The 26379-nt window shown below is 40.6% G+C and overlaps 1 protein-coding gene across 1 annotated transcript in view; it reads right to left on the reverse strand.

The window, feature by feature from the left end:
* Positions 1-26379, reverse strand: part of PEX14 (peroxisomal biogenesis factor 14) — a gene marked incomplete at its 5' end in the record, with an annotated part of 71358 nt that overhangs the window by 35344 nt on the left and 9635 nt on the right. The window contains one exon of the mRNA XM_054175688.1: positions 3571-3655. Within this exon, the coding sequence (XP_054031663.1) occupies positions 3571-3655 (85 nt within the window). The remainder of the gene's footprint in view (positions 1-3570; positions 3656-26379) is intronic.

Raw genomic sequence — 26379 nt, forward strand, 5'->3', positions numbered from 1 at the left:
GGCATTACTGTACTAATTTTACAGAGTAAGAGAACAAGCAACTAAGGAAGAAGTTCTTCATCCAAGATTACGTAACAAGACTGTAACCTAGCAATTTTTCCTTTCCCTGCCCCAAAAGGCTAGCATGCTGAAAAATAGAGCTCCACATTTCCAGTGCACTTCCACCCCTTTTCTCTATCTTGCCAGAACTTGCAGATTCAGAGTACGCAAAACTAACAAGCCACGAGTTACTGGATGGGTAACTGAGCAGTGCAGGACATCTGAGGCACAACAGTAAGATGACAGACACATTTCCACAAGGGTTTAAACCCCACATGCTGTCTAATTACTCCCAAGGCGCCGCTGATTCTGTGGCATGTCATCAGCAAAATCAGCGAGTTGGACAAAAAACAAACAGCATATTTTTTTCTTTTCTTTTCTTTCAGATACTCTGAGGGGAAACAGCTGCTTTTCCCTTCATCTGAAGAAGTTCATGATAAAAAGGAGGAAATGTCATAAATTACATGAAATGCCAGCGTAAGCTTCAAAGAAAATGATAAATGATTCTAATAACTTCATGTTTCTCATTAATGCCTCTGTATTTGGGAGTTTAGAAGTGCTTAAGACAACAGAGAAATCTCATCCTACTTTTGAAAGCCCTTTTACAAATCCAGGACACTCTTACTTTCTCATCTTCAACATTATCATCTCACGTTTTAGAGAGAGCAGTTCAGAAAACCCCTGACCTATAAGTAACCAGGTAAACCTACTTTCAGCCCCTGCAATGACTGTTTCACAAGAAACCAAACCAAATCCAGCTGATGATCCTGCAGAAACTTTCCTTTCTCACTGCACAGAAATGTATTGAACAAAATCCAGTTCCTATAATGAATACTAAATAATATTAAAAGGAAACTACTTTTGCTTGGCCATTTTTTTAGGATGAGATGCTTTTTAAAAAGAAGGAAAAAGCGTCTAATACAAGGAACCATCCCTGCAAGTCTCAGAAATGAAATTTCTTAGGCCAGGACTGTAGGGCCTGAAAGTTCACTCACAATTAACACTTCAAATCCAATCCCTGCTGGAGCTGGGGCAACGGAAGGGCAGTATCCCTGTAGGGGTAGAGCACCTTCTCTTTTCCCTCCACATTCACACACAAGCTGATCTAGCACTATCCTCTCCACTGCAAAAGACAAGTATGAACATAGTGTAAAGCTAGTTATGGATATGAAAATCTTCCTCCAACAAACTTCTGGGGTCCATAAAAAATCTACTGCAGTTTCTGCTTGAAGAAACTTGGATCAAAGTAACTGAAAAAATACAAGTGTACCTCTGCATCATTTCCTACAAAGATAATTTTAATAGAGACTCCTGTAACTGTAATGGTTTCAATACACAAAAAAATGGGTTTGACTGGCAGTGAGGACTTCTCTACCAGACAACCTAACTACCTGCAAAATGGACATAAACATTACTGGTGGGATGGCAATGACTGTGTATCAGAGAACAGGGAAACAGCTCTACCAAACCCTGCAATTCCTCATTTACTCAGGGCTAAACTAGTCACAACACCCACAGTTCAGGAATAATTACCTCCATCTGCTAGAGCATGTAGGTACCATGACAGTATGTACCTTCTGCTCTCAAGCACTGAACAGAGGTCATCTTGTAAGCTCAGTGGTCAGATTCCATATGGATATATTTCCAGTGACTGCTGAGTACAGGCACTACTGGACTCTGCTCCTTCCTATCTCCCACTGTTAAGTTTTCAAACAATTAGCACAAAGGGAAGGAGGGATAATTAACAAACAGGAACAAACAAACAGCTCTACCAAACCATTCCCCCTCTCTTTAGTAATTATTAGCCAAGTAATTCATAAGAAGTATTAGTCGGGCCACAGTTTCTCTGTGCCTCCATCTCCCCATCCTTCCTCTTCTCCCAGTCAGGGATTTATTAAAATTAAACAGATTAGATGGAGCTCCTGATACTAAAAACTGTTCAGCAAAGCCTGTGGTGGGGAAGTGCAGAGCAAACACCAGAGACATTTGTCTCTAAATTGCTCTAAATACCTTCTGCAAATGAAATTCTAACCCAGCTGTGTTGAGAGAAAAAATGAGGAATAACTGGTCATTGTCAGCACAGAAGAAGATCAGGCAGTTATAATATTGCACGATATACTGGGGGCTAAGGATCTCTCAGCAACAATAGATTTTGTATCAGGTTACCCCGGGTAATCAGCACAGCTTTTAGGCTCAGCTTTCCCTTGCTTCATTGCTTCAATGATAGAGTTGAAATCCCCAAGCTTTTATGATTAATTACTCCCCATAGGTCCACATATCTCAAGGAAAAACTCAGGGAGCACAGCAGCCAAGAGGCTCCAAATTTTAATGCCATCCTGATGGCAGGGCAAGCAAGATACCTATGTGACTGGAATGTTCTCTAACTGGCACTAGGACAAGCAGTGAGAGGATCACCCTCAGAACGATGTACCCATTAACTGCTTGTCATGACATCATTGTGAAAACGCAAGACTGCCCTCCCCTTCTAGGTCTTTTGCTATTCAAGATGAACAAAGTGGTGCGTATACTTGAACTCTCCATCTCATGATATCAGGTCTCAGGCTTCTCAATATACAGTTCACAACCCCAAAAAGAATAATATACATTTCACAGACTTCCCTACTTTTTCAAAACTCAAGTTCTCCAGCCATAGAATCTGATGTACCCCAAAGTACTTACGACTTCAGAGTATAAGTGGGTCACTCCCCTCTGAAGTTTGTGAGTTTGCATTTTCAGTATGAAAGTGCTTGAAGTGCTCCCTAGCATAAGTAATTAACACCAACATAAGACTGTCATTATTTACATCTTGTGGTAAGGATCTAAGCAATATGGTCCCAGGAGGGTAGCATAATATGGAGTGAACTTCACCTGAAATACACTGTAAGCTGTGGGCTAAAAACTTCAGGGAGAAAACAAAAGAATAAAAGATAGTTTTGCTATAAGTCAGGAAATAAAATAAATTCTCAGGAGGCAATGGCCAAAGTATGTTCCATCTGTCTAAGACGATATAGGATTTGTCAGGATCTGTTCTATCCCTGCTACAGAAAAGGGCTAAACTCAGCCAGTAGTTTACCATTCAGGCTGAAAGTCAGGCTGACCCCAAGCTTAACCTTAACCTGACCTTGTTTACTTTCACCAACTCCTTTGCCCTTCATTCCTCTCTCTAGCTCTCTTAGGATACATTTGACCTTTTCACCTAGAAGCTGGTCATTCTAAAGCCAATGGTACTAAGGCAGGAACTGACCAACCAATCCACAACTCTAGACTGTCCTCATTGCAGAAAAGACAATAGTTAACTCCAAAACACCCAATGTGTCTTTTGTATTCTGCAGTTCCACATCTGGTACCAATATTGCTCTAATTAGTTTGGAAGAAAAAAGACCAATATTTCTTACAAACTTCACATCCCTTTTTTGAGACAGACTGCTTGCTTTGTCCTTAACATCTCATTTTCCATAGCAATACATTTTGGTTTCACATTAACTCAAGCTCCCTCATTATCACTGAGACCACAAACTTAAGAGTCCATACCTTTCTTCTTCAGAAATGCTCTTCTGGATGCGAGAGGACTTTGGCGGACTCGTGGGTTTTGTAAAAACTTCACTGCTGTCACAATCTGATGTGGGAGGATTGGAGAAATAGAAGAGAGAAAAGATCTAAGTTAGGAATAATCAAATTCCTATTTTACATTATAAATTCTGTACTGCAAAATAAGGCATTGCATCCAACACATGGAGATGGTCTGAAGCTGACACTGATCCAACTTTCAGAAATGGTTTAATGCGCATCAGAGTTTGTGGTTCAACTCTAATCAGACAGCACAGTTACGGTATTTTAACCTGGAAGTTTCCCACTAAATTACTCTTGGAGCACTTCGACCTGCACAAAAAAACCCATTAATATTCTTAGAGGTTTCTGTCATTTATATTGTGATCTTCTTACCTAAGTTGGCTCTTCAGGTCGAGGTCAACCTTGAGAAAACACATTTGATGTGCAAGAGCAGGCTTACCTAGTAAAATTGCTTCCTATCTATCTGACTTAAAGCTGCCTGAAAATTCTAAGAGATTAAGACCTTTTCTGCCATCATTCTAATTGACTGGAAACAATAAATAAACCTCAGCTTGTCATGACTGGAAAAGAAGCAACTTCACATGTTTTGGATTACATAACAAAATATCAAAAAAGCCATTTTTCATTCCATAAATGAGTGAATAGTTAAATTTATGTCTCACACTGGCAGAAATCACAGATTACCTTTGTCTAAAGACTGACTTCTACATCCTTCTTTAAGGTGACAGAGCACTGCAAACAATCCACTTACTCAAAGAGAGGGTAAAGCATGGGATAATACTCAATGGGATAGACAATGGCTCCAGCATTTTACTTTTCCATTTAATGCCAATGAAAGGTATTTAACTTTTTTCTTCATATGGTAGGTCCACTTTTGACACACTCCTGCACTGGTGATTCACTTTGCTTTTATACAGACATCTGATTGTGGCATCGAGGGAACAACGTGCCTGAAGTTAACAGCACTCAGGAGATGGACACAGCCATGCAAAGTAGTGGATAAGATTACTTCCCTCCTATGGAGCTAAAAATAACAATGCATGTGCATGGATGAGGTTCTTCTCCCCAAAGAATGGCATAAACCTTCTCCTAAAATAGTGGTATATGCTAGACTTATGTTAGGCAGGTCCTGAAGAGTTTATCTTAAAATACAGTTTGTGGAATTCAGTTCCAAAAAGGTTTTCAAAACTTTTCACAGCAGAAAAAGAAGGGGGTTAAAAAAAAAAATAGCATCACTACCGAAATCAGTAAGTTTCACTTTGTGTTTGAATCAAACCCTTCGAATATGCATTTCTGGTCAGAGAGCAAAGTTCTGATGGGTTTAATGGCACTTTCAATGTACTCCTCAGTGCATTCCATCAATGTTTTTTTGCTTTTAAATTGCATCTCTTATTTCTTTAAATACATTAATCAGGCTAGTGTAGGCAAAACGGATCCATTGGACAATGCAATAAACATGAATTATCATCTATCCAACACGCATAATGGCTTAAAAATACATAATAGCAGGTGTAGTTTAAATGATTAGTTATTACACCTGTGGTGGGTCTGATTCAATTGGGGAAAATCATCTTTAATAGGTTAAAAGGTTTAGATCACCAGGCTTCCCTTAAAGTGGCTGTAGAGAGGGTATGATGGAGTACGCTGTCATTACTAATTCATTTAAGAAAAACATGGGAGATACAGCAAAGAACAGCATAAACGAGCGAATCCAATTTAAACATCAGGTAAAGCAGAAAACACCTTTTAAAGAAGCATGATAAATGAATTTGGGAGAGATGAAATTGACATATTTATTTTAACGGGAATTTGACAAAGTCCCAGCACACTTCCAAGTTGGGAGGATAAAATGAATGGGGTATTTTTAATTCTTTGCCTTTTCTTATTTTCCTTCATTTCTTTCCTTAAGTTTACATTCAGTAATTTTGAGCCATAAAATACTCGAGCAAAATACCCCACATAAAGTACACTTCAGTTTCATTTATGTGCACTTGATCTGTCTCCAGCTGAAACACAGGTGACAGGCAAATCACAGATTTAAACTCTGCTGATATTGCTACACCAGATGCAGAAATATAAAGCGCCCAAACTAATAACCTTAAGGTAATATGCTGAATAAGAAAGATGCCCAAATGAGCAGACCAACAGATATGTGAACATATCAAAACCACTTTCCTTCTAACAATAATTACTTGTTTGTTTCTTCAGAAACTCCTCAACATTCCCTCCCACATTTAGCGAGCTAGGGACATGCACACACAGCCTGCAGAACTAAAATTCTGCAGGCTCTCAGATTTAATTATCAGGTTTTAAGCATTAAAAAAGCCTGTAAGAAATAAGCAATATTTTTCATTGTGCTATTTCAATCACAACCATGTGAACATTTTATTGATTCTAACCTTTATTAAAACTTATTTTTGCCTGGTAAAAATGTAAACACTTCAGTAGTAAATTTCACTCCAAAGTAAACTTCTATTTTATCTCTTCCCTGCATCACTTCCTCCATTACTCAGAGTGGTTTTAATCTTAAAACAAAATAAAATTACAAGCAACAACAAACTTCATTTAAAAAAAAAAAAAAAAGAACCCTGGTCATGTATTCCTCCTCCCAATAAGCCCATGTTTCTCATGTTTGTGCCTGCATTTACCTCTGAACATTCCTCCTACAGGCTGAGCTGAAACCTCCTCATTTATATAATTCATCTTCTATCCACAAGCAACTTATGAAGCAATTTTGGCCATGTCAAAATGCCAATATTTTCAACAAACACACACAAGAACTTTCCTACCTTCTATGGATCATTTTCTTTGCACAAACAAGGGCAACTGCAGTCCATAATTTAAACAACAGAGAAAGGAGGAGGAAGATGAGAAGACTTTGCAGTCCTGTATATAACCAAAAAAACTCAGGCAGCAAATAGCACTCTGACTCAGCTGGTAACATTGTCCCACGCTATTTCTGTGTCATTTGTGACACTTCTCCAAATTTTTATAGTATTAAGACGCTGCCAAATAACACGCATTGTATCACTACTTGGATTCTTAGATTGACAACACACACTGGCCAGCAAACTAGCTTTATTTGGTGGATCAGATACCTATTTCTCTCTCTGAGAGGCAGTGTATTTGGTGTTTAAAAGCAAGTCTATTCCATACACTTGCTGTTGTACCACCACTTCTGCAGTGATATGATACACAAAGACATATTTCTGATTGGGGGGTGGTGGGTGGAATCCTGCAGCAGGTCTTGTCCTACGGTTTGATTTTCTAATTAGAAGGTGAATGTTACTATTCGTGGATTATATTTGCGTCTGGCCAAATTACATAAATTCAGGCCAAATAATCTGCTTCAATGTCAAAGATATAAAATGAAGACAGGAACTTTATTGCAGATATCCTGGGAGTGCAGCAGGCTGCCGAAATTCTGGACCAGAGCACAGCACTTTGACATTATAGCCAAGGTCCCTCATTTCTAATTTACTTCCTTCTTGTGTTAATGGGGAAGGTAAAGCCAGCCTTATTTTTTACCATGCTCAAAGCTGCAGGCTTTGCAGTGAAGCAATCTAAACTACTTTATCAATTAGTAGTATTAAAAAAATAAAGCATGAAATTAGGAAAAAAAAAATAAAGCATGAAAGTAGCAAATACCCACTTTCTACCATTAAAAAAAATAAACCCTAATCAATTATAAAAAATGTAAAAGAAAATCACCTTCATTGATAAACGTTCCAAAGGATTTGGTAACAGAGTCTTATGCGGAAAACAGCATCAAAAGCCACCAGGAGCACAGCCTGTAAGAGCTCTAATAGATTTCCTAATACTGGGAACCCTCTGTAGGTTAATACTAAACAGCATCTGTTGATAGACTGAGACTTTGAGATGACCTGTGATGTAAAGGTTGGGTCTGAATTATACGTTGCAAGGGATGGTATTTTGTCTTTCTGAGTGGATCTGTATCTGTTTAAATGCAACACTTCTTTTCATTAAGCAGAGGCGGCACAGGCCATGAACTATGCACAGACAGTTTACATTACATGTGCGGAAGCAATCAACACTGGCAATATACATGACGTATGTAAAAGAAGTTAGAATTAATTTTTTTCCAGTGTATTAAAAAATAATAATATGGCAGTATCAACAAACACTCAACCTATTTCAGCCAGAGCAGAAGGCCACAGCTATAGGGCAAATGGAACTGATCAATATATTAGCCTAGAGCAACACCCTCTCAGTGTACGGCTGTATGTTCGCAAGGCTCAGAAGATTAAATTGTCTGTGAAAGGTTTCTGCACTCCTACTCTAAAGGAGATACCCAGAATCCTGTTAACAAGCATCAGGCTAAAGCCAACTTACGTTTTAACAAGGGCTGACTTAAAAGCCTGGCACTGCAGTGAACGAGAAAACCCCTTCAAACGGAAATGCTGCATTTTAGTAAGAAATCAGTGCTCTGCCAGGACTACCTTGACAAATATGGTTATCGGTGGCACACGGAAATAGTTGCAAAGCAGCTGTTAATCAGGGAAACACATCATAGAACGCTGATGCTAGCACTCAGGAAAAAATGCAAGGGGCTAATTATGAAGCCATATATCTCACTAAAGAGGCACTGTTCCTTGAGATTCCAGGCAGAGCTCTCTCAGAGCCAGGGTCCTGGGACACTACATACAGAATGTTCCCCAACACAAGCTGCCTTCTTCCAGGACAAATCTTTTCCTAATTCAGTGTTCTGGGCTACATAATTCCTGTGAAATTCATATTTCATAGAAACTGATTGTTATTTCTAAAGGAATTATCTGCAGCTTGGTCAGGAGAAAGGAAACACTTTAAAGCTACTATGAGTTCATTGACATTTTAATGAAACCATATAAAATTTCAGGAATTATTTCTGTTGTGAGAGAACCAGAAACTGACAACATTTAGCAGATCTCAAAGTCATATTGAGAAACGTTTAAAAATGCAGCACCAACAATTAAAAAAAAAAAAAAAAGGCAAACAAAATAAAACCCAAACAAAAACCCTTATGTAAAATAGAGCAAAGGGGGAAAATACATTTTAGAGCAAGATTCATCCAAACCAGAAAGAGAAAAGAACAAAGGTAAGGAAGAAACAAGGTTGAGGCTGTATCTAAGATGAAAAACCCAGAACTAAAAGAATACAGAGCAGTAACCAAAACCCGGTAAACCCAGAAAAAATTCCAAGCGCCCAGAAACTCAGACCACTGAGAGTTCTGTGAATGAAACCGAAGTCAAACATCAGCACCGCAGAAGCGGAGGGGAGGTGAGCACAGAGATCTTTGCCGCGGTCTGTCCCGCGGTGCTGGCTGATGGAGCAGGGCTCCCGAGGGCTCTCGGTCCACGTTTTGGGGCAGGTGCCTCCTTGCAGCGCTCCCCGCATGGCCCTGGGACTTGAGCCGGGCACCGAGCGCGGCCCCACCGGGCACCGAGCGCGGCCCGCCGGGCGGGAGCTGCCCGAGAGCGCGGAGTCACGGTGCCCCCTAGCGGCGCGCGGCGGCAGCCCCCCGCAGCCCCAGCCGGCGGAGCCCAAATTAAGTGTTTTCACTCAGTGGAAATGAAATGTTTTGCAAGATGAAACAGAAAGAAAATTGAGGTTTTAGGTAATTACTAGTTGGCATTTACATATCACAGGCTGGTTCAACACCTATTCATTTTCCTCTTTTATTTTCAATTTTTTAAAATTGCTCATTAAAATGAACACATGACAGGGACGGGGGGAAAAATTACTCTTCCTCTTTTTCCTGAGGACTACAAAATTCAGATCTACTTTAAATACATTTATCTATAATTATCACATACAAAAAAGCCTTCCTTAATTTACATTAATAGGGTGACCAAAAAAAAAAAAAATTTTGATAAAAGCCACAAAAAAGTCCCAGTGGAGCTGTCTTCATGTCATCTTGTTGTGCCTACCCAGTCCCAGTGCCAGCCTCCACGAAGCCAGGACCTCGCCACTCCCTGTGCGTGAGGGAAGGAGCAGAAACGGAGGAGCTGACAAAGCTCCTGTCTGCACTGCTGTCCTGCTCCCAGCCATCCAAGCACCAGTTCAGCTGCTTTCAGAGGCTTTCCTGCCTTTCAACATACTTTCCCCTCAACTCTCCTACTACTCTCACTACAAAGACATGACTCCATACAGTCCCTGTTCCCAGCTTCTTTGTTCCAGGAGCCACTTCACACTTCCTCCAGCTGTTCATAAAGGTGTGACCTTTCCACCCTCTTTACTCACACAGAACCAGTCTTTCCTCACATAACCTCACCATTTCCAGGGATCCTGATCGGCAGCTTCAGTCAGGCTTTCAGGCTCTCTTAGCTCGGTAGCCTCTCCACTCAGATTCCCATTCTTCAGTCAAATAAATATTTCCTATGCAAAGTCCTTAATTTTCCTGTGTCCTTCAGCTTTCTTTAATTTTAACCTTGTGAAAGCCTTATTTAACCCTACAATGTATTCTAGGATACAATTTGTATAAAAAATGCTATATAAAATAAAGTTTTATTGTATCATATGTTAAGGGCATAAAACATCCCTGATAGAAGTGTACAAGAGCTGACATGGTAGACTAATATATTTTAAGGTCTATTGTGTAAATATGTATTTAGGGAATTCTAAAGCATGGTATTATTGACCCAAGTCTCTCTTAAAACACATTGATATATGGAGTAAAAGCCCTTATGAAAAGTAGCAACTTCGTCTGTGTAGTAGTCACCTTTCAAAGTGAAATATCTCTGCCATCTTCAGTTTTTTTCTGATTCGATTTAAAACATAGCAGACATCTTGACAGAATTCCCCCTTTTAAGAGGAATAATATTCCAGTAATACAGGCATAAAACTAAAAAGAACAAAAAACTTATTCACATGCTTTTAAAAGAAATGTGTAAGAACTATTTTTATACAGAGAGAAAATGAGTTATCTCTGTATTTTTTTCATTTAGAAAGAAATACACCTCCGAATGAGACCTTGTAACATCAAGTTTAACACAAACTGTTACAGGGAAGGGATAAATGCTAGAAAATCAGAGGAAACAGAGGAGAAAACAAACTAAATATATGAAACTGATAATGTGTAATGCAGCTACAATAAATTTTAACCAATGAGTAGCATGAACCTTTTTTTCTGGAGTTCAAATGTGAACTTTCTATTGAAAAGATATAATCTCGCTTTCAGAGGAAAAATAAACTCTAAACCACCCCTTTTTGTACTTCTGCCCAAGCTGAAGTTGCAAGCTTCCTATAATCACCAGTACCACCAAAGAAGGTATTGCAGCAAGATGAACAAGGGGGGGAGGACCATGGGGGGAAATAATGCTTGCAATCCAACTGGCAGCAAATTATTTGAAGTTGTGTTTACATAAAAGCAGCAATAACCTCAGTGCTGAATGTACTGGATCATCGGGGAGAGTACATGGACTCGAAGGTCAGTATCGCAGGCAGGAGGTACCCAGCTCCCAAGCGTGGGTGAAGCCAGAGTGCCATGAGAAGGTTAACAAACTGATTCAACAGAACCCAAGAAAGACACCAATGAGAAGGTGAAAGGTCAAAACCTATTAAAGAGAATCTGATGTTTTAACTTTTCAGGACAGTACCCAATTTATACATCTTGCTTCTCCCATCTCACAGCAGGAAGCTTAGGGATCACCGAGGTTTTCTGCTGTTAAATTAATGCAAGTGTCAAGCTGCTGAACTGAATCACTCCAAAGGAATGTAATGACTCAATGTCCAGGATGCTCCCAGCAGCAGAACTCAGATAATTCTGTGGCTCCACAACTAAAACAAATGCATGATACAGCTTCCAGAGGAGCCCTCCAACTACTTACCTTTTTCATTCCTCTCTCCATACTGCCATTACTAAAGAGTATAAATAAAAGAAGTTTTGACAGAAGTGTCTTTTACCCTATTATCTTCACATGCAAAACGTAAAAAACAATGAAGTTGTAATTTGTTACATTTTCATTCTTTTAACTGCAGGGCAGACAAGGACTGCTAGAGGTTCATTCACATGCTAGGGAGCTACAAGATGATGTAAGGATAGGAAGTCCGTGTCAGATCTAACAATTACGCCCGAGTACTTAAAATCACTATTGAGTGGTAGACTCTAGAAGGCTAAATCAATCAAAGAGATGCACCAGAACAGGATCATTGTTCAGAATTACTCAGACTCTTCTAATTCCACAGTCAAGGGACTGGAAAATACCAGTAATAAAATGGCTTAGATTTAGTTCAAGAGGATCGAAAGTAGAACTCATGTGTGGAAGATACTATAAAGATGTTTTAGACTGAAATGACACAAATGGACAGGAAGTATCAGCAAGCCATATTCCTTGAACCTGCTATTTCAAGAATCCCATTTATTAGAATTCTTAATCCACAGGGAAAGCACATTAGAAAATGAGTGTTTTCTTGCAGCAGTGAAACCCCAAACAACTAGAGATGAAGTCAGGGGACTCTGATGGCATTATGATGTGGAAGATCTGAATTACAGAATGGATCACCAGAATCTAACAAACAAAAGGCTTCATGTTGAAAACATTCAAGAAGCTGGAAATTATGACAGGTGCACAATAAATCATGCAAACCACAGCAGTTGGGAAGTCATAGTAAAAGGACTTTAAACACTAGAAGACCTTCATGTAAACTCAGTGTTTTACTTGGAGCTCTCTGAGACAAGAATCGTCCCTTTACTCTGTATTCGCACAGTGCCTAGCGCTGGTCTGCAACTGTCCTCCTAGACATTTATTACAACACAAATAATAATAAAGCCTGAGCAGACCATGCACTTTGTTCCTGCTGTTAATTGTCCCATTAAGGGAAAAACTAAGTAAGGGGCAAGAAATCTGATTGGCCAGAGCTGCCTAGTCTGTGGGGATTGCAAGTGGAATAATTTTATAGATCTGAAAGCAGCTGCGTCCCTTGTCTTTGTCCAGTTTTCAACAGAAGCTACATGACTGAATTTCTCCTTCATATGTAGGAACTTGCATGAGCAGCCTCAAAAGCAACTGAGCTTCCCTATCAACTCTTAAGATGCTTCCTCCACAACAGGAGTGAAACATTATGGGGGCAAACATGAGGAACACTGCCTCTGTAGCTGTCCATACCATAAATATTCTGCGAACAATGGGTCCACTTTATTTTCCCCTGGGGTCAATTTGGCATTTTCATGGATGTTATATTCACTACTGAAAAACCAAAGCATATAGGAGTCAGAACCAATTCTGGATGGTGCCCAACCAATACAGCACTGCACATAACAAAAGAAAACAACAAAAAGAACAACAAAAAAACCCCCACATGTACTGTTTACCAAACTCCTCTCTCTTGAAACACTTGAGTAAGATCCCACCATCCTAAACCGAGTTAAAATGTCCAAGAAAATTAGTTCTACAGAGAATCATACAAAAGCCAGAGTGCTCCTGCCTAGTTTCTACATAAAAATTTGGGTCCAAATCAGAAAGGCCAGCAAAACCAGAGAAAGTTCAAAATGGCACTTGTACTGTTTTTTTTTATTTTCCTTAAACCTTGGCACAGCCAGCAGATGTCAGGGACTATTATAATTATGCTCTTTAGGCACTGAAAAATTAATAAACAATTACTCACTTCAGGAAAAAAAGAAAGCAGCCATTTCCTTGACAAATGCTGCAGAAAGCATCAACAATCTCTCTAAAATCTGGGTCCCTACCACGCCAAGGGACTAACACCAACGGAGGAATGGCAGTCGCTGCTACAGAGAACTAGCACAGCCAGGAGCTTGAGTCTGAAACCTTGCAGTTTTCTCAAGACTACTCCTCATTCATGAGGGCTATAAGGCATTTTTTCATCTTTGTTAAAGTGGATCCAGTCTCTAATGCTGCTTTGGCCCACATACACAGGCTGTTCAATCAATTTCTATTAAGCTACAAAGTCTAAAACTGGGGTGTTTGAAATGCACTGGTTTTAACCCTGCTAGGGCTTCCACACTGCCTTCCTGGATGGGAATTCAGGGGTATCTCTGCAGTGGTAGGAAGTCAGGCTCAGCTTTCCCCATGAGAATGGTGAAAAGTACACTCTCTTCTGAAATAAATAGGCGAGATAGCAAACGTCTGGGACCATGATAAATTCTTATTGAACTTTATTTGCAGCCTAAATCTTGCCTAAAATCTGCCATTCAATTAGTTCTTCCATAAAACACTGGCGAGTTCTATATTAACTTTCTTGAGAATCCAGAGGGAATTCAGGTGCACTTGCACTGAAAGGCTTCCAATTTTCTTTAAAAAATAAAATAAAGTTAAATAAATCCCACATATCCCTTTTTAAGCAGACCCATGCTACTCAGTCCTCTCCCCACCTTAAATCAATGGTAACCCAATTCAAATGCCTTGCAGCTCTGTCTGAGAACTAGTGGAGAGATCAACGCTTTTTATCTTAAGGATTATGGATCGCCACTTGGCTGACTAACATACCCAGCAGCCCATTAGAAATACCACAAAGGGCATGCTGTTTCTCCTTCCACTCCTCAGAATTGAGAAAGCAGCATATAAAACTTCACCCCTTCATGTTGCAGTTCTTAGCCTGCCTGCCTTGTTTCATACTCTAAACATACCAAGATTTATTAACCTTTACAGTAAAAACAAATAAAATAATGATGAAGTAAAAACACAGTGATGTAAGGGCTGCAGCTAGCACCGTTTATCTGTGGAAATCCAATTAGTGCTCAAGTGGCAGAGATACCTGGAAAAGTGCTCACAATCAAATCAAAAAATGATACAAAAACATTAACCTGATGGCTAAAAACTCCACATTTAAACATTTAAAGTAATAAAGGTGCTTTTATTGAGTATTTTCTATATTTCATTAGGTCCCAAATTGACGAGGAGCCCTAGAGATGCATCTCCTGGCCTTTCAGATCCTTAGACCAAGTGCTTGACTTTGTTGTTGTTGTTGTAAAATGAAAAAAAGGAAGGGTATTTCTTCTTGAATGGCAAACTTCTGTCTGCAGTAGCAACTACAGAAGCAATTGCATATGCAGGAAACACTGCAAAGCCCACAAAGATAATCTTAGTTCTCACACATTCATTCTGTGCTCACCATGACCTGAGCAGTTCTTTGATTTACTTTTGCATGGAAGAGTATCTTGATCTACCTCTACTGTTGTGCTCAACCAGAGGTTCTCCTCACAAAACCATCACATTATGTCCCCTGGCTGGGAAAGTGACTGTATTGATGAGACAGTTGCTAGAAAGACAAGTACCCACTGTACACCTTGACAGTCTCAGAAAAGAAGGTAGGAACTGAATAAATAATGAGATTAGTCAAGCCCCTAGCAGTAGGGCCCTCAAATTACGCCTGCCTACAAGACATACAGAAAAAGTACACAGTACAATGTCTGTGCTCTGTCTTTCTGAACACTGCCACTCTGCTGCTTTTTGTCAGCATTAAATTCACTTAAATTTATTAAAAAAGGAATCAGGAGAGACTCAATGTCAATGAAGAGTAAAAATTTTCTACAGCTTTCTAAGACCACAGAAAAAGGGACAATAATACTTCCTAAGTTTGGGAACATCTGACAGAACCCATTGGTTTGCTCAGAGCAAAATGCTGCACTTGGTTCTACTATCAATTTATACATGCTGCTCTTAAGCTTTACGCAGAGGAGTTGAATATACCCATGCAGAACAGACTACACTAAATGGAAAAGAAAATGCACTTAAATTCCATTCCAAGGTGAATTAACTGAGTTAAAAAGAAGCAAACTTCCTTTAACTATACAGAAAGTGCATTTATATTTCAGAAGGAATTTTCTATTTTGTATTTTGTCCATCTATTTTTACAAGTCCAGCCGCCTTTACTACATTTCTAGGGAGAAGATTTTGTGACAGATCACCGTCAGGATTTTTACCTAATGATAATCCTTCACTCTCTCTCTTTTTCTTTCCTTGTAATATGAATCCACTGTTCAGAAATAAATGTAACGATTTAAATAGTTTGGATTGTACAAAATAGTTATTTTGTGGTCTTCCTGTTTCACTGGGCTGCTACTCACCATCATGTGTTCTGAACTGACTGGCCCTATGCGCCGTATCCTCTTTCTACAAAGAATATTCATGAATTAGTTTTCAGATGCCAAGAGTACAACTTGTCTTCAGGGAGCAATTTCTACGTCTCTTTAACTTTTGTGCCGGGTATGTAGCAAATTACAAAGAGGAATGTGGTACCTAGAATTTGCACTGAAATGTAAAATGTTTAAAATAAAAAATTAAGGACAAAACCCTTCTATCAGAAAGATTCAACACAGCAACATTCAGATTCTCCTCCTCTCCATCCCCTTTAATCAACAGGGATGAGTTCTGGGTAAGAATCAGTGGTGAGAGACCTTCTGCTCCTGTCTGGAGTATAAAGAGTCCTGGTTTATTATTCTGCATTTGCATGTGGCAGCAAATGTGTAAATGCTTTAATAATACAAAAATCCCAACAGAGTGGAGGAGGAGGATATGAAAGAAAGAAATACAAGGACATTTACTTTCTTGAGAGCAAGATAGAAAGGAAAAGAGAGAAAGAAGATGACATGATAAGGGACAAAGCAAGCTTTCTGGGGTATATCTGGAAAAAGCTAGAAGAGAAATCATTAGGAAGTCCATAGTGCATCTCCAGTGCTACAGTGTGGATCAATTCATTTAACGCTGCCCTGTACATTTACAGAAAAGTACTTTTGATACAATAAAGGCTCATAAACACACAGAAATTGGGTTAGACCTGTTTCGAATTCCTGCCAAACAATGGTTCAGAAAAATGAAGCTCTATTTTAATTAGCTCGACTCAAGAGTGATTTGATAACAGCAGATGCTGTCTGGATGCTTTCAGCTTGATGGGCTCCACATACATGAACTTAAGAGTGGCTTTGATGCAATTAGATATCTCTCTCTCCTTTAACATGTGTTAGGCTGAACCAATGGCTTGTGTCTATTTAACATCTTGAATCAGAGGATATTGACCCTCTTCCTCATCCTTCTCCATGTATTGTGGAGCTAAAGTGAAAGTGGCTTATTTGGGGCTTACTCCAACTTACACCAACTTAAGCACAGAAAGGAAAGGGCACCAATACACTGCCCAGCACAGAGTATTAAGGTCTTAACATTAGATCTGTTTCTACCACAGACCATATTTCCTGGCAGGCAATTTTTATAGGCTTGGTTAGTCCCAATCAAAAAAAAAAAACACCCTGCTGCTTCAACTGATGTCAATTTCTGTAAAAGAAGGCAGACTCAGTAAGAATTCCAGACATCCCTTTCAGTTTTATGCTCCCAAAAGATACTCCATATGCACACTGTACCAACAGAGAAGTCTCCCATCTACTGTCCACCGTTTTCTTTTAGAGACAACTTCTTCCATTCCTGGAAATATTTGTGTATTAACATCTTTGCCTTTCCAAAGTGATCTACCTGCCTCACTCTACAGCCATAAAGTACAGGCGTTAGCTAAAGGACACTTGCAACATAGGAACTGCTTTAATGCATCAGGGACAAGGCTAATAGGAGGTCTTGATTTGTTAATTATCTGTCAGTTTGTCACAGCTGGGCTGCAAGGAGTGGGTGAGGGGGAATCTTTCTGCTTGGTTCTTTCTCTAAATGCTGAATTAGGCTGTCAAAACCTTCATCCCACCACAAGAGGCTGTGAAAAGAAAAGCCAGACTATCCTTTTCTTCCCCCTTTTCCCAGTAGGTTATGCTGCTTCAGATGTCCCAGCCTCCCACCATGTCTTCAGAAATGTATATGGCATATATAAAATGACCTTCGCACCATCGCACCATGCCCGGTTTAGTCAAGGGACATTAGCAGACCTGAGCATGATAAATCAGAAAGGAAATCCCTGTGCCAGGGGAGCACGCAGGAGGAATTTATTCTGCAAGGAGTCCTAAAGTTGCTACCTGCTTGAATCAGCAATTTCAAAGCAGAATTTTGGAAGTTAGAAAGCTTGGTCCTGTGAGAGCAGACAGATAGACAGACATGGAGTTATAAAGATGCAGAGTAGTGGCAAGATTCCCTTTCTTCTTACACCTCTGCCCCACGTAATCCTCTAAGAGGGGGAAAAGTTCAGGCTGTGAAATGGGATAAGGCATGGAAGACACAGCCAGAAAAGCAGAAAGCAGGCTGTGATACAGCAGTAGAATTTGTTATAAATGCTTATGCCTCTTAAATCCAGCTGAATGTGGCCGTTAAGCCATGAGAGCCTAGGGAGATCCCCACCCACTCCTCTGTTTTCCCTGCAGGCCACGTCCAGAGCATCCCATCACTCAAGTCCTCTCCTCAACAGGCCCTGGATTATGAAAAATCCCCTGCAGGAGCTTCCCACATGCACCAGACACACCCCTTTCCTACCACCAGCGATGCTTCTCCCTTTCAGGTGTGGGAGGCTCAAAATTTATTCCATGTACATAGGGGTACTGCCTGCTTGAGATGGGAAAATTGAGAGTGTTCAGCTCTAGCTTTGTACAGCTGATCAGAAGCTAAACAGTCACTTAAACTGGGAAGATTTACCATAAGCATTCCTCCAGCCCACTGCAACATGAATGAAAAAGGTGTCTGAAGTTAGCTGCCTATTCTACACTTAGGATAGCCATGGTGCACAGACAGGCAGCACACAAATATTCTCTTATAGATTGACAAAACTGGTGCTGTTCACCTTTTGAGCTGGAATCCCTTAGAATTAGTATTTCATTTAGTGTGATCCACCTACCAGTACAGGGCATATCAGCTAGAAGAGCAGAGTAAGAGCTCCAGTGTCCTCACCTTATTATTTAGAGTTGAGCACTAAAACATTTTTGCACAGGCAGTCCTACCTTCCCCAGATGGGGTCTGCTGAGAAATCCACTGGAGACAACATGACTAGGGGACACAGTCTCAAGCTGTGCCAGGGGAGGTTTAGACTCGAGGTGAGGAAAAAGTTCTTCACTGAGCGAGTCATTCGTCATTGGAGTGGGCTGCCCAGGGAGGTGGTGGAGTCACCATCCCTGGAGGTGTTCAAGGGGAGATTGGACATGGCACTTGGTGCCATGGTCTAGTTGTGGGGTCTGTTGGGACAGGTTGGACTTGATGATCCTTGGGGTCTCTTCCAACCTTGGTTATACTGTGATACTACCTTTCATCAGGTAAACTTGGCAACATTTGCAGAGCTTGTCCCTGGAAAATGAAATTTGCTAAAGCACCACTTCTCAAACTCTGACTCCCTTTTGCATTCATCTGTTGTGGTGGCTCATCCCACATTCCTCAGCTGAGATGGCAGCAAGTTCCTTCAGGAAAATGAGAGTTACTGGAATAAATGCTAACTCTTCAAACTAGGAGGAACAGAACTAAGAGCAATTATACTCAGAAAGCTGTTTACTAGCTAGTGACTTTGAAGGCTTTTGCATCCCTGTGGGGGGTTATAACCTAAGTTTGAGAAACACTGCTTTAAGGAATTTAACTATAAAGAGACATAAGCATTGGTGATGACAATGTGATGACATAGCATGCTCCCCACCCCACACCTACATAAGAGTTTAGAAGCAATTTCCCAGCAGGTCCTGGTGGCCTCAGCCCCTTTGCCTTCAAAAGCTCTGCCCCACAGTGATACAGACTCATGGGTGTTGAGATGATACTTGAGATAAAGACCCGGTAATATTGATAATACCACCAGTGCAGCAGTCAGCATTAATTATTCCAAACAAGTATAAGGCAAGGCCTGTGTCTCCTAAAACATCTCTCAATCTTCTGGTCTTTAATAAAATCACCCTCCCAGCCATAGGGTGTAACTGGAATTGTACATACGCATGTGCATGCAAAAACATAAATGCATAAGGAAAGATTCAGGTCCTCATTAAAAAATGGAATAAATAAGAATTCACCAAGGAATTCTGCCAGTCTGATTTCCAGATCTGGTTTTGCTGCATTCTTGCCCAGAGCCTGCAGAGTTCTGGGTGCCTCCCTATCCTTCTCCAGCTGCACAGTCCTCTTCAAATTCAGACTTCTTGCACCTATAATTACTAGGTACCCTGTGCCAGGCTCCTTTAATTAACCAGCCCAACTCTACTCCCTTTGGGATCAGACTAAGCTCTTTTTTATTAGTTCCATCATTAGTTCCATCAGTATCTAGGCCTAAGCAGGATACCTTATACTACTCTGTGAGTGGGGCTGTAGGGTGCTAATGACCTCCAAAGCACCTGCCTGCAGAAGAGGCAAAAGAAGCAAGGCTATGAACCACAGAGAAATGGCATGCAGGGTTGATACAACACTCTTCAAAATTAACTACATCAGCAAAACCAACACAGCTTAAAATCCTCAGGAGAATGCCTTGCATGAGGGGAGCCTTGGTTTGCCAGTTAGGTGCTGCTACAGTGCTGGAAGTGCTTCAATCCAAAGGGCAGAGAGGCAAGAACAGAATAAACCTCTTACCTGTCATTACACCACCTTGCGTCAACCTTGTGATTTTCAGGGCCCCAAGAAAGAGCCAAGCATTCATGGACAGCACTATTTCCCCAAGACTCACATCCTCCAACTGACACTGTCATACCAACAGTTAGCATGAAAACTCAACTGCAGGCTCATGCAGTGCCCTAGAAGAGGAGGATTCCCATTTCATTGTTTGTACTGAAGACTCCATCTTCCTGTGTCCCAGGAGAACTGGTAGATCAGACTCCAGATACTGTCCAAAAGTAGTTCTCTCTACCCTGCACAGTACTGCAGAACCTCTTGAAGGTAATTTCTTTAGCATTTATTGGTATTTTACCTTTGGCCAAGACCCTTTCATTCTCTGAAGCTGTCACCTAATTTCTAGACAAACTGCAGGGGGGGAGGGGGAAGGTCTAAATGCACCCTAGCCTTTCCTGGACCATGAGATACTCTGTATGTGTGTGTTCATGCATGTGGCAGAGAAAGAATGGGATGTGAAAAGCGAAAGAGCTGGCTAATGTCCTGGGATTTTGTAGGACAGGCGGTCACTCTAGTTGCACAGCTTGACTTCCCCAGAGAGTTTTCTCAAGGAGAAACCAGCCATCGATCTTGGGACACACAACTTCCAGGACCGTTCCTTATCTCAGAACAGCTTCTGCCACGAATTCCTGAATGCGCTTTAATGTTTAAATTATTAAATGCATTAATGTATTTACATTATTCAAGTCTTATGTGCATTTTTCTAAGATAATTTATGTATAAGAGTTTGAATGTCCATGACTGTTAATGTCTACAACCCTTCCTGTTCATTATTGATTCTGGAAGGGGGAAAAAAAAGCCAGTGTTTTAATGCCTTATTTTTAATGTATTAAGAGTCTGAATAAGTGCATTCTCTTTTTTCTTTTGTAATTTCATAATTTAAGTAGTGCATTTATTAAACTGACACAGTATGAATTGTGGTGAAGTCTGGCACAGGTCCATGCTGCCAACGCAGCCCAACCGACCATCACGCTACTCTGCAAATCAACTACAAGCTCAGCTCCTCTTACGCCAGCTTTTACTCCCTACCTGGAATCAGAAGGGACAGAGACTACAAAGAAGTATTTTTAAAATACATTTTCATTGCTATTTACATGGCTTTTCTCTGTCATCTCCATTTTGAGACAGCGGAAGTTTTCTTCTGCTATTGAACTGGTTTAATGCAAACCTGTTTTTCCAATGAGCTCTGACACACATACTACAGTTTAAACATTTCTACAGTAGCTTTCAAGTCCAGTAGCTCCAAAGCTCTTCAAAAATCTAAACTAAATATTTTGTTCTTTCTACACCACGGCTGCGCATATCACAAGCCCCAAAATTTGCCCACAGCTTAATGTTCACATGCAAATCATAGACAGGAATCAGGTCACCTCCACTGCTGAACCACAGCCACTTCTAGAGCAGAATGCAGCTGCTATTCGGCAGTAGATGGCCATCCTGCGTGCCAGCTGGGGACAAAAATGCTGTAACAGGCAACAGAAACTACAAAAAAATGCAGGTAGCATAGGAGAGCTACCTCCGCTCGCTCCACCCACATATCAGTGGTGCTGCATGGACATGAACTTTATATATTAATTGTGTGTAAATGCCCTAGATGTTTATAGCAAAAAATGCTACTTTCAAAGTCCAGTTTTTAGTGCCAGACAAATCCACTGCCAGCTGAGTCTACACAGAGCAACAGTGACACCCGATGGCTTTCAGCTTAACCTTCGGACACACATTCCCTGCCAGGAGAACCCAGGGGTTCTGTTTCCTCTGCTGGGATGGCAGCCCCAGCTCAAATCACCTATCAGAGCAACTCATCAAGAAGCTGAACTGCAGAGAGATAAAACTTGCTGTACGTAGGCACTGTATGTAATTATGAGTGTGTGCATAAGTTTCACAGTACATTCTGCATAATTACAGCCCTGCCTGGCACAGTTGCCAGTGCGAGCATGAACACACACGCACACACATAATGTATGCACAATATTGTGCATATGGACTTGGGAAAAGACGGAGAACAGGGAAAGTTGCTGGCTGTTGTTTTAAGAGCTGACTCTGCCATTTCTAAGGTTAAGTTTGTGTTTTTTTGCTACTCATTACCATTCTTTAACTGTTACAATTTATATCAGCATATAATGTTAAATAATTACAGGGAGCGGAGCTCACTCTAGCGAGGATATAAATGCGCTGTGGGATTCTACAGATTTAAACAAATAACACTCACAGCAGGGGGTGAGCAGATGAATTAGCATTAATATCCTGCCTGGGAGATCCCAGTGCAGTGTTATGGCTTAAATACAGATCTTTTCTGTAACAGTCAATATGACAGCTACTAGCAATACAGCCCAGCACATTCACTAGTCAATATAGCAGCTGCAGCTAAGGAATGCCCTTGTAATAATCCATACAGCAGCCAGTTAAAGTAAATAACTTCCCTTTAACAGTCTATATCGCAGCCAACTGCATTAAAACCTTCCCTTTTAAGGTCTATACAATAGTCAGCTAAATGGAAAAATTGGCATCCTTCTTGGCAGCTTCAGAGGAAAGTCAGGCATCAAATGGGCCAGAGACTGAATTCTCCTTTCATCCGTTGGGGAACGAGGAGGGTCCCTTCCATATCGTGCTGGTGGGGAATCCTGCAATGCTGCTATCACAGCTTGCAGTTCAAGTTTCACAAGAAGATGATGTAAGCTTCCAATGCCATCACTTCACTACTTTCTGAAGCAGTTACAATCAATCTTTAAAAAATAAAGACCAAAACCTCTTTCGTTCCTGATCAGCATAACAACTCAGGTAGACCACAGGTGTCCAGAGCAGCAAGCACTTATATCCAGACTCTTCAGAGTAAAGGCAAGATGCTTTTTCTAGCACTTTTACCATTAGAGAGATGCCCTAGTTCAGTGTAAAAGCAGAACCCAAACTTGAACCCTCTGCTTTAAATCAGTAGCTGTTTTTTTACTGTCTAACAAGAAGCAACAGGCTGAGGTAGGCTATGAGTCTACCTCCCTTGGACTACACCACAGCACTTCATTTTGCAATAGCAATTATGAAAGACCATAATATAAATCATGATAGAAATGGTTACAAAGCCTCCAAATCTGAAAACCAAACTGGAGGAAAATCCACAGCCACAACGAATTCTGTCACAGGGCCACTACAGCGAGTGTTTGTACTTAGGGTCAAATTCTGTCCTCACATACAGATTTTATACTGGTGCACCTCTAGCCTTCTGTGATGAAGTGGCTGTAGATTCACACTGTGAATTAACTGACTTGCAAAACAAACCTGTAGAACTTGGACAAATTAAAGCAATGCTTCCTGAGGCAAATTAGAAAGTAAAGCAAAAAAAAAAAACAAACCTCATAAAGCACTTAATACTGAGCTTACAGTTTACAAACTGTTGCACGAGCATAATAAATCTCTACAGAATGAAATGTGTGGATATTCTCATATTTTCCACACTGCTAAGTGATTTTAGGGAGAAGGAATTCTGCCACTAAAACACTGCATTTGCTAGCTTCTTGAGAAAGATGACAACTTTGTTAGAAATTGGAATGATAAACCAGGAATGGCATCTATTTTTTAAAACTCCACAAATGAAAAACATCTGCCTGCTTCCTTTTTAAGAAACTTGTCCCTTTGGGTATATATTAAAAAACATAAACATAAACCAGGGGCCTACAATCCCACCAGATGTTTAGCACCTGGAGCCTTTTCAGATAATTGATCAAGAAAATAAGTATTTTTTTCAGGTAGCAGGGAAAAAAAATTATCTTTAAAATCCTTCACGTTGCCAATGCTTTAATTTGTTTTATCTCAGTTTCTAAGAAAAGATTGCAGCTACAAACACATTCCAGCTTACAGCCTCCCAAATTAAAAATAAATACACACCACCCCTACTCCAGAAGCCATGGTTTGAAGCTTTGACCATATTTTGCAAAATGACAGTTATTAAAAACAACAAACATGCATCACAGTGAGTCATCTGGTTTCCAACTTCTGAGTCAAAAGGGGCTGATTCCACACAAACTGAAACCTGGCTCTCTGACTACTTGCATGTTTAACGATTTGTATCTCTGCACCACAGCTTCAGAACAGGATGTGGAAGAAAAGAATGAAAAGGAGATGGGAGAAAGGGGAGGGGAGGGGAAGAGAAAAAGCACTTCTTTACTGGTCCCAGTGTCACTGCAAATAAAGACCATGTCAAGATTTAAACCATAATAATGGAAAGGCTATAAAGGTCTCTGCTATAATGTTTCCTCTGATATTCCCTTTCATAAATGCTCTCTTTATGTTGCATGCTTTGCAATAATACATGTAATGTTTGTGAACTAGCCCCGCTGGGGAAACTGCATCATATGAGGCCTCACAGAGCACAACATTAGAAGCTAGATAATTCATTCACTAGTTCCTCAACTTCTGTTAGCTGCACCTATCTTCTTCAAGAGAATGCAACAAACATGAGGAGACAAGTAATCTAAAGCAACCTCCAAATATGTCTGGCTGGAAACAGATCTGTTTGTACCAACACATGGACATGCAGTACAGAGTTACTTCTTCCTCCAATGCAACACCTTTCTGGGTAAGACTAAAAAGCCTCTTCCCAGATCCTACATGTAGAAGCAAGAACCCCAAACTCGTTCACAGCTACGCCAATTGGATCGATAGCATCCTGAGCTTCCTCTTGGCAGAGACAGTGAGAACATCAGTGCCAAGAGTATCTGCACAACACAGCCCTGCCAGCACCAGAGCTGTGTCTCCTGATGGCAAGGCATAAACACACACAGGGCCAGTTACACACTAAGCTGTGTGGAGCTCAGCTCTGCCCTCCCATAAGGAATGACCATCAGCAGCCTGAGGCACTTGCATGCCTGGCAAGAGAAGAGAACACCACCCCTGCAAAAACTAAGAGTCAGACTGGAATCCCATGGGACTCTAGTACTAGACTGCCAAATTGACCTGATACCATTGCTTGAAGCATACTGAGTGCTTGGTAGCTGACCATTACAGTGAGAACTAAATCTGTCTTTCCTGGATTGTGGAAACCTGCTGTTGAGAAAGGATTGTCAAAAATATAATGTTGGGGGTTGGGGGGAGCAAGCTCATCTCAGTCTTGACTGTAATTCTCAATCACTGCACAGAAAGTATTTATATCCTGTTGGCAGCATGTGTAACCAATGCGACTCTTCGTGTCAGAGCTGTCAATTATGGCCTTGACTTATGAGGAAAGATTAAATGAGCTAAATATGTAGAGCTTGGCTTAGAGACGAGGATGGGGGTGGGGGAAAAAGAAATGATGTGATAACTGTCTGCAAACATCTGAAGGGTGCAGATGCTTAAGGAGGAAAGGAATCACTTAGGGTGACACACAAAACAAACAGGAGGAGCAAGCTGAAAGGAAGACACAAGAAATTCTCACTATACAGCAGAGAAACTCCATTCCAGCAAGATGCTGTAGAATGGTATCCCAAGGAACACTATCATTCAGGCCATTTGGACACTTGACAAAACACTCGAAAGTTGACCCGAAGCTCTGATCAAAAGTTCTAACAAATAATTTTAAAAGTGGGGCATACTGGGAGTGTGGCTGATGATAGGAAGCTCTTGCTTCTCTCCAGCTGAAAAATCCTTTTACTAAAATCCTAGGTATATTTTCATTGTCACTCTTTCAGAAAGGCTATTGTCAAAGCAGCAGTGGTGTGTTATGGGATGACAACTTGGAAGACAACATGGTCTGCAAAATTATAACAAGAAGAGCTCTGAAAAAATACATACAAAACCAAACCAAGAACCTACCCCAAACTATTAGGATGTTTGGAAGGATCTGCAATGTAAATGAGAGAGGAATACAAGAAATATGAAAAGCAAGGAATGTCTTTTGTCCACTAAGTTGGTTAGGAACTGCAAATCCAAGAATTACCCCACTTCCTAGTTTGGCAAACCATGGTTCAGAAGATGCTGGCATCGTAAGGATTTGACGCAAGCATTCCTGTTGGGAAAAGTTCTTTCAGGTTCATGAATAAGCCATTCTGCCTTTTGTGCCCCATCTTATGTTTTAGCGTGATGGAGATTCAACAAATCCTTTGCTTTGAAGCACAACAAAAATGCCATAGACATTGCAATCTTTTTCTTAAGGCATTATCTCCCAGGTAAAAGTAGGAGGAAGCCAAGTGAAGAAAGTTATCACATGTAGACAGTTATAGTCTTGTAATAATCACTGTCACTAGACTCTTCAATTACAGTAACAATGACATACAGAGTGTCAGGTTATGGGCAAAAAGAGTCCAGCTGCTCAGTAGTATCGGAGGAATTAAGAGTCTCTAGCGACACCTTCCACATC

The sequence above is a fragment of the Dryobates pubescens genome, chromosome 33, assembly GCF_014839835.1.
Source record: "Dryobates pubescens isolate bDryPub1 chromosome 33, bDryPub1.pri, whole genome shotgun sequence".
Classification (NCBI taxonomy): domain Eukaryota; kingdom Metazoa; phylum Chordata; class Aves; order Piciformes; family Picidae; genus Dryobates; species Dryobates pubescens.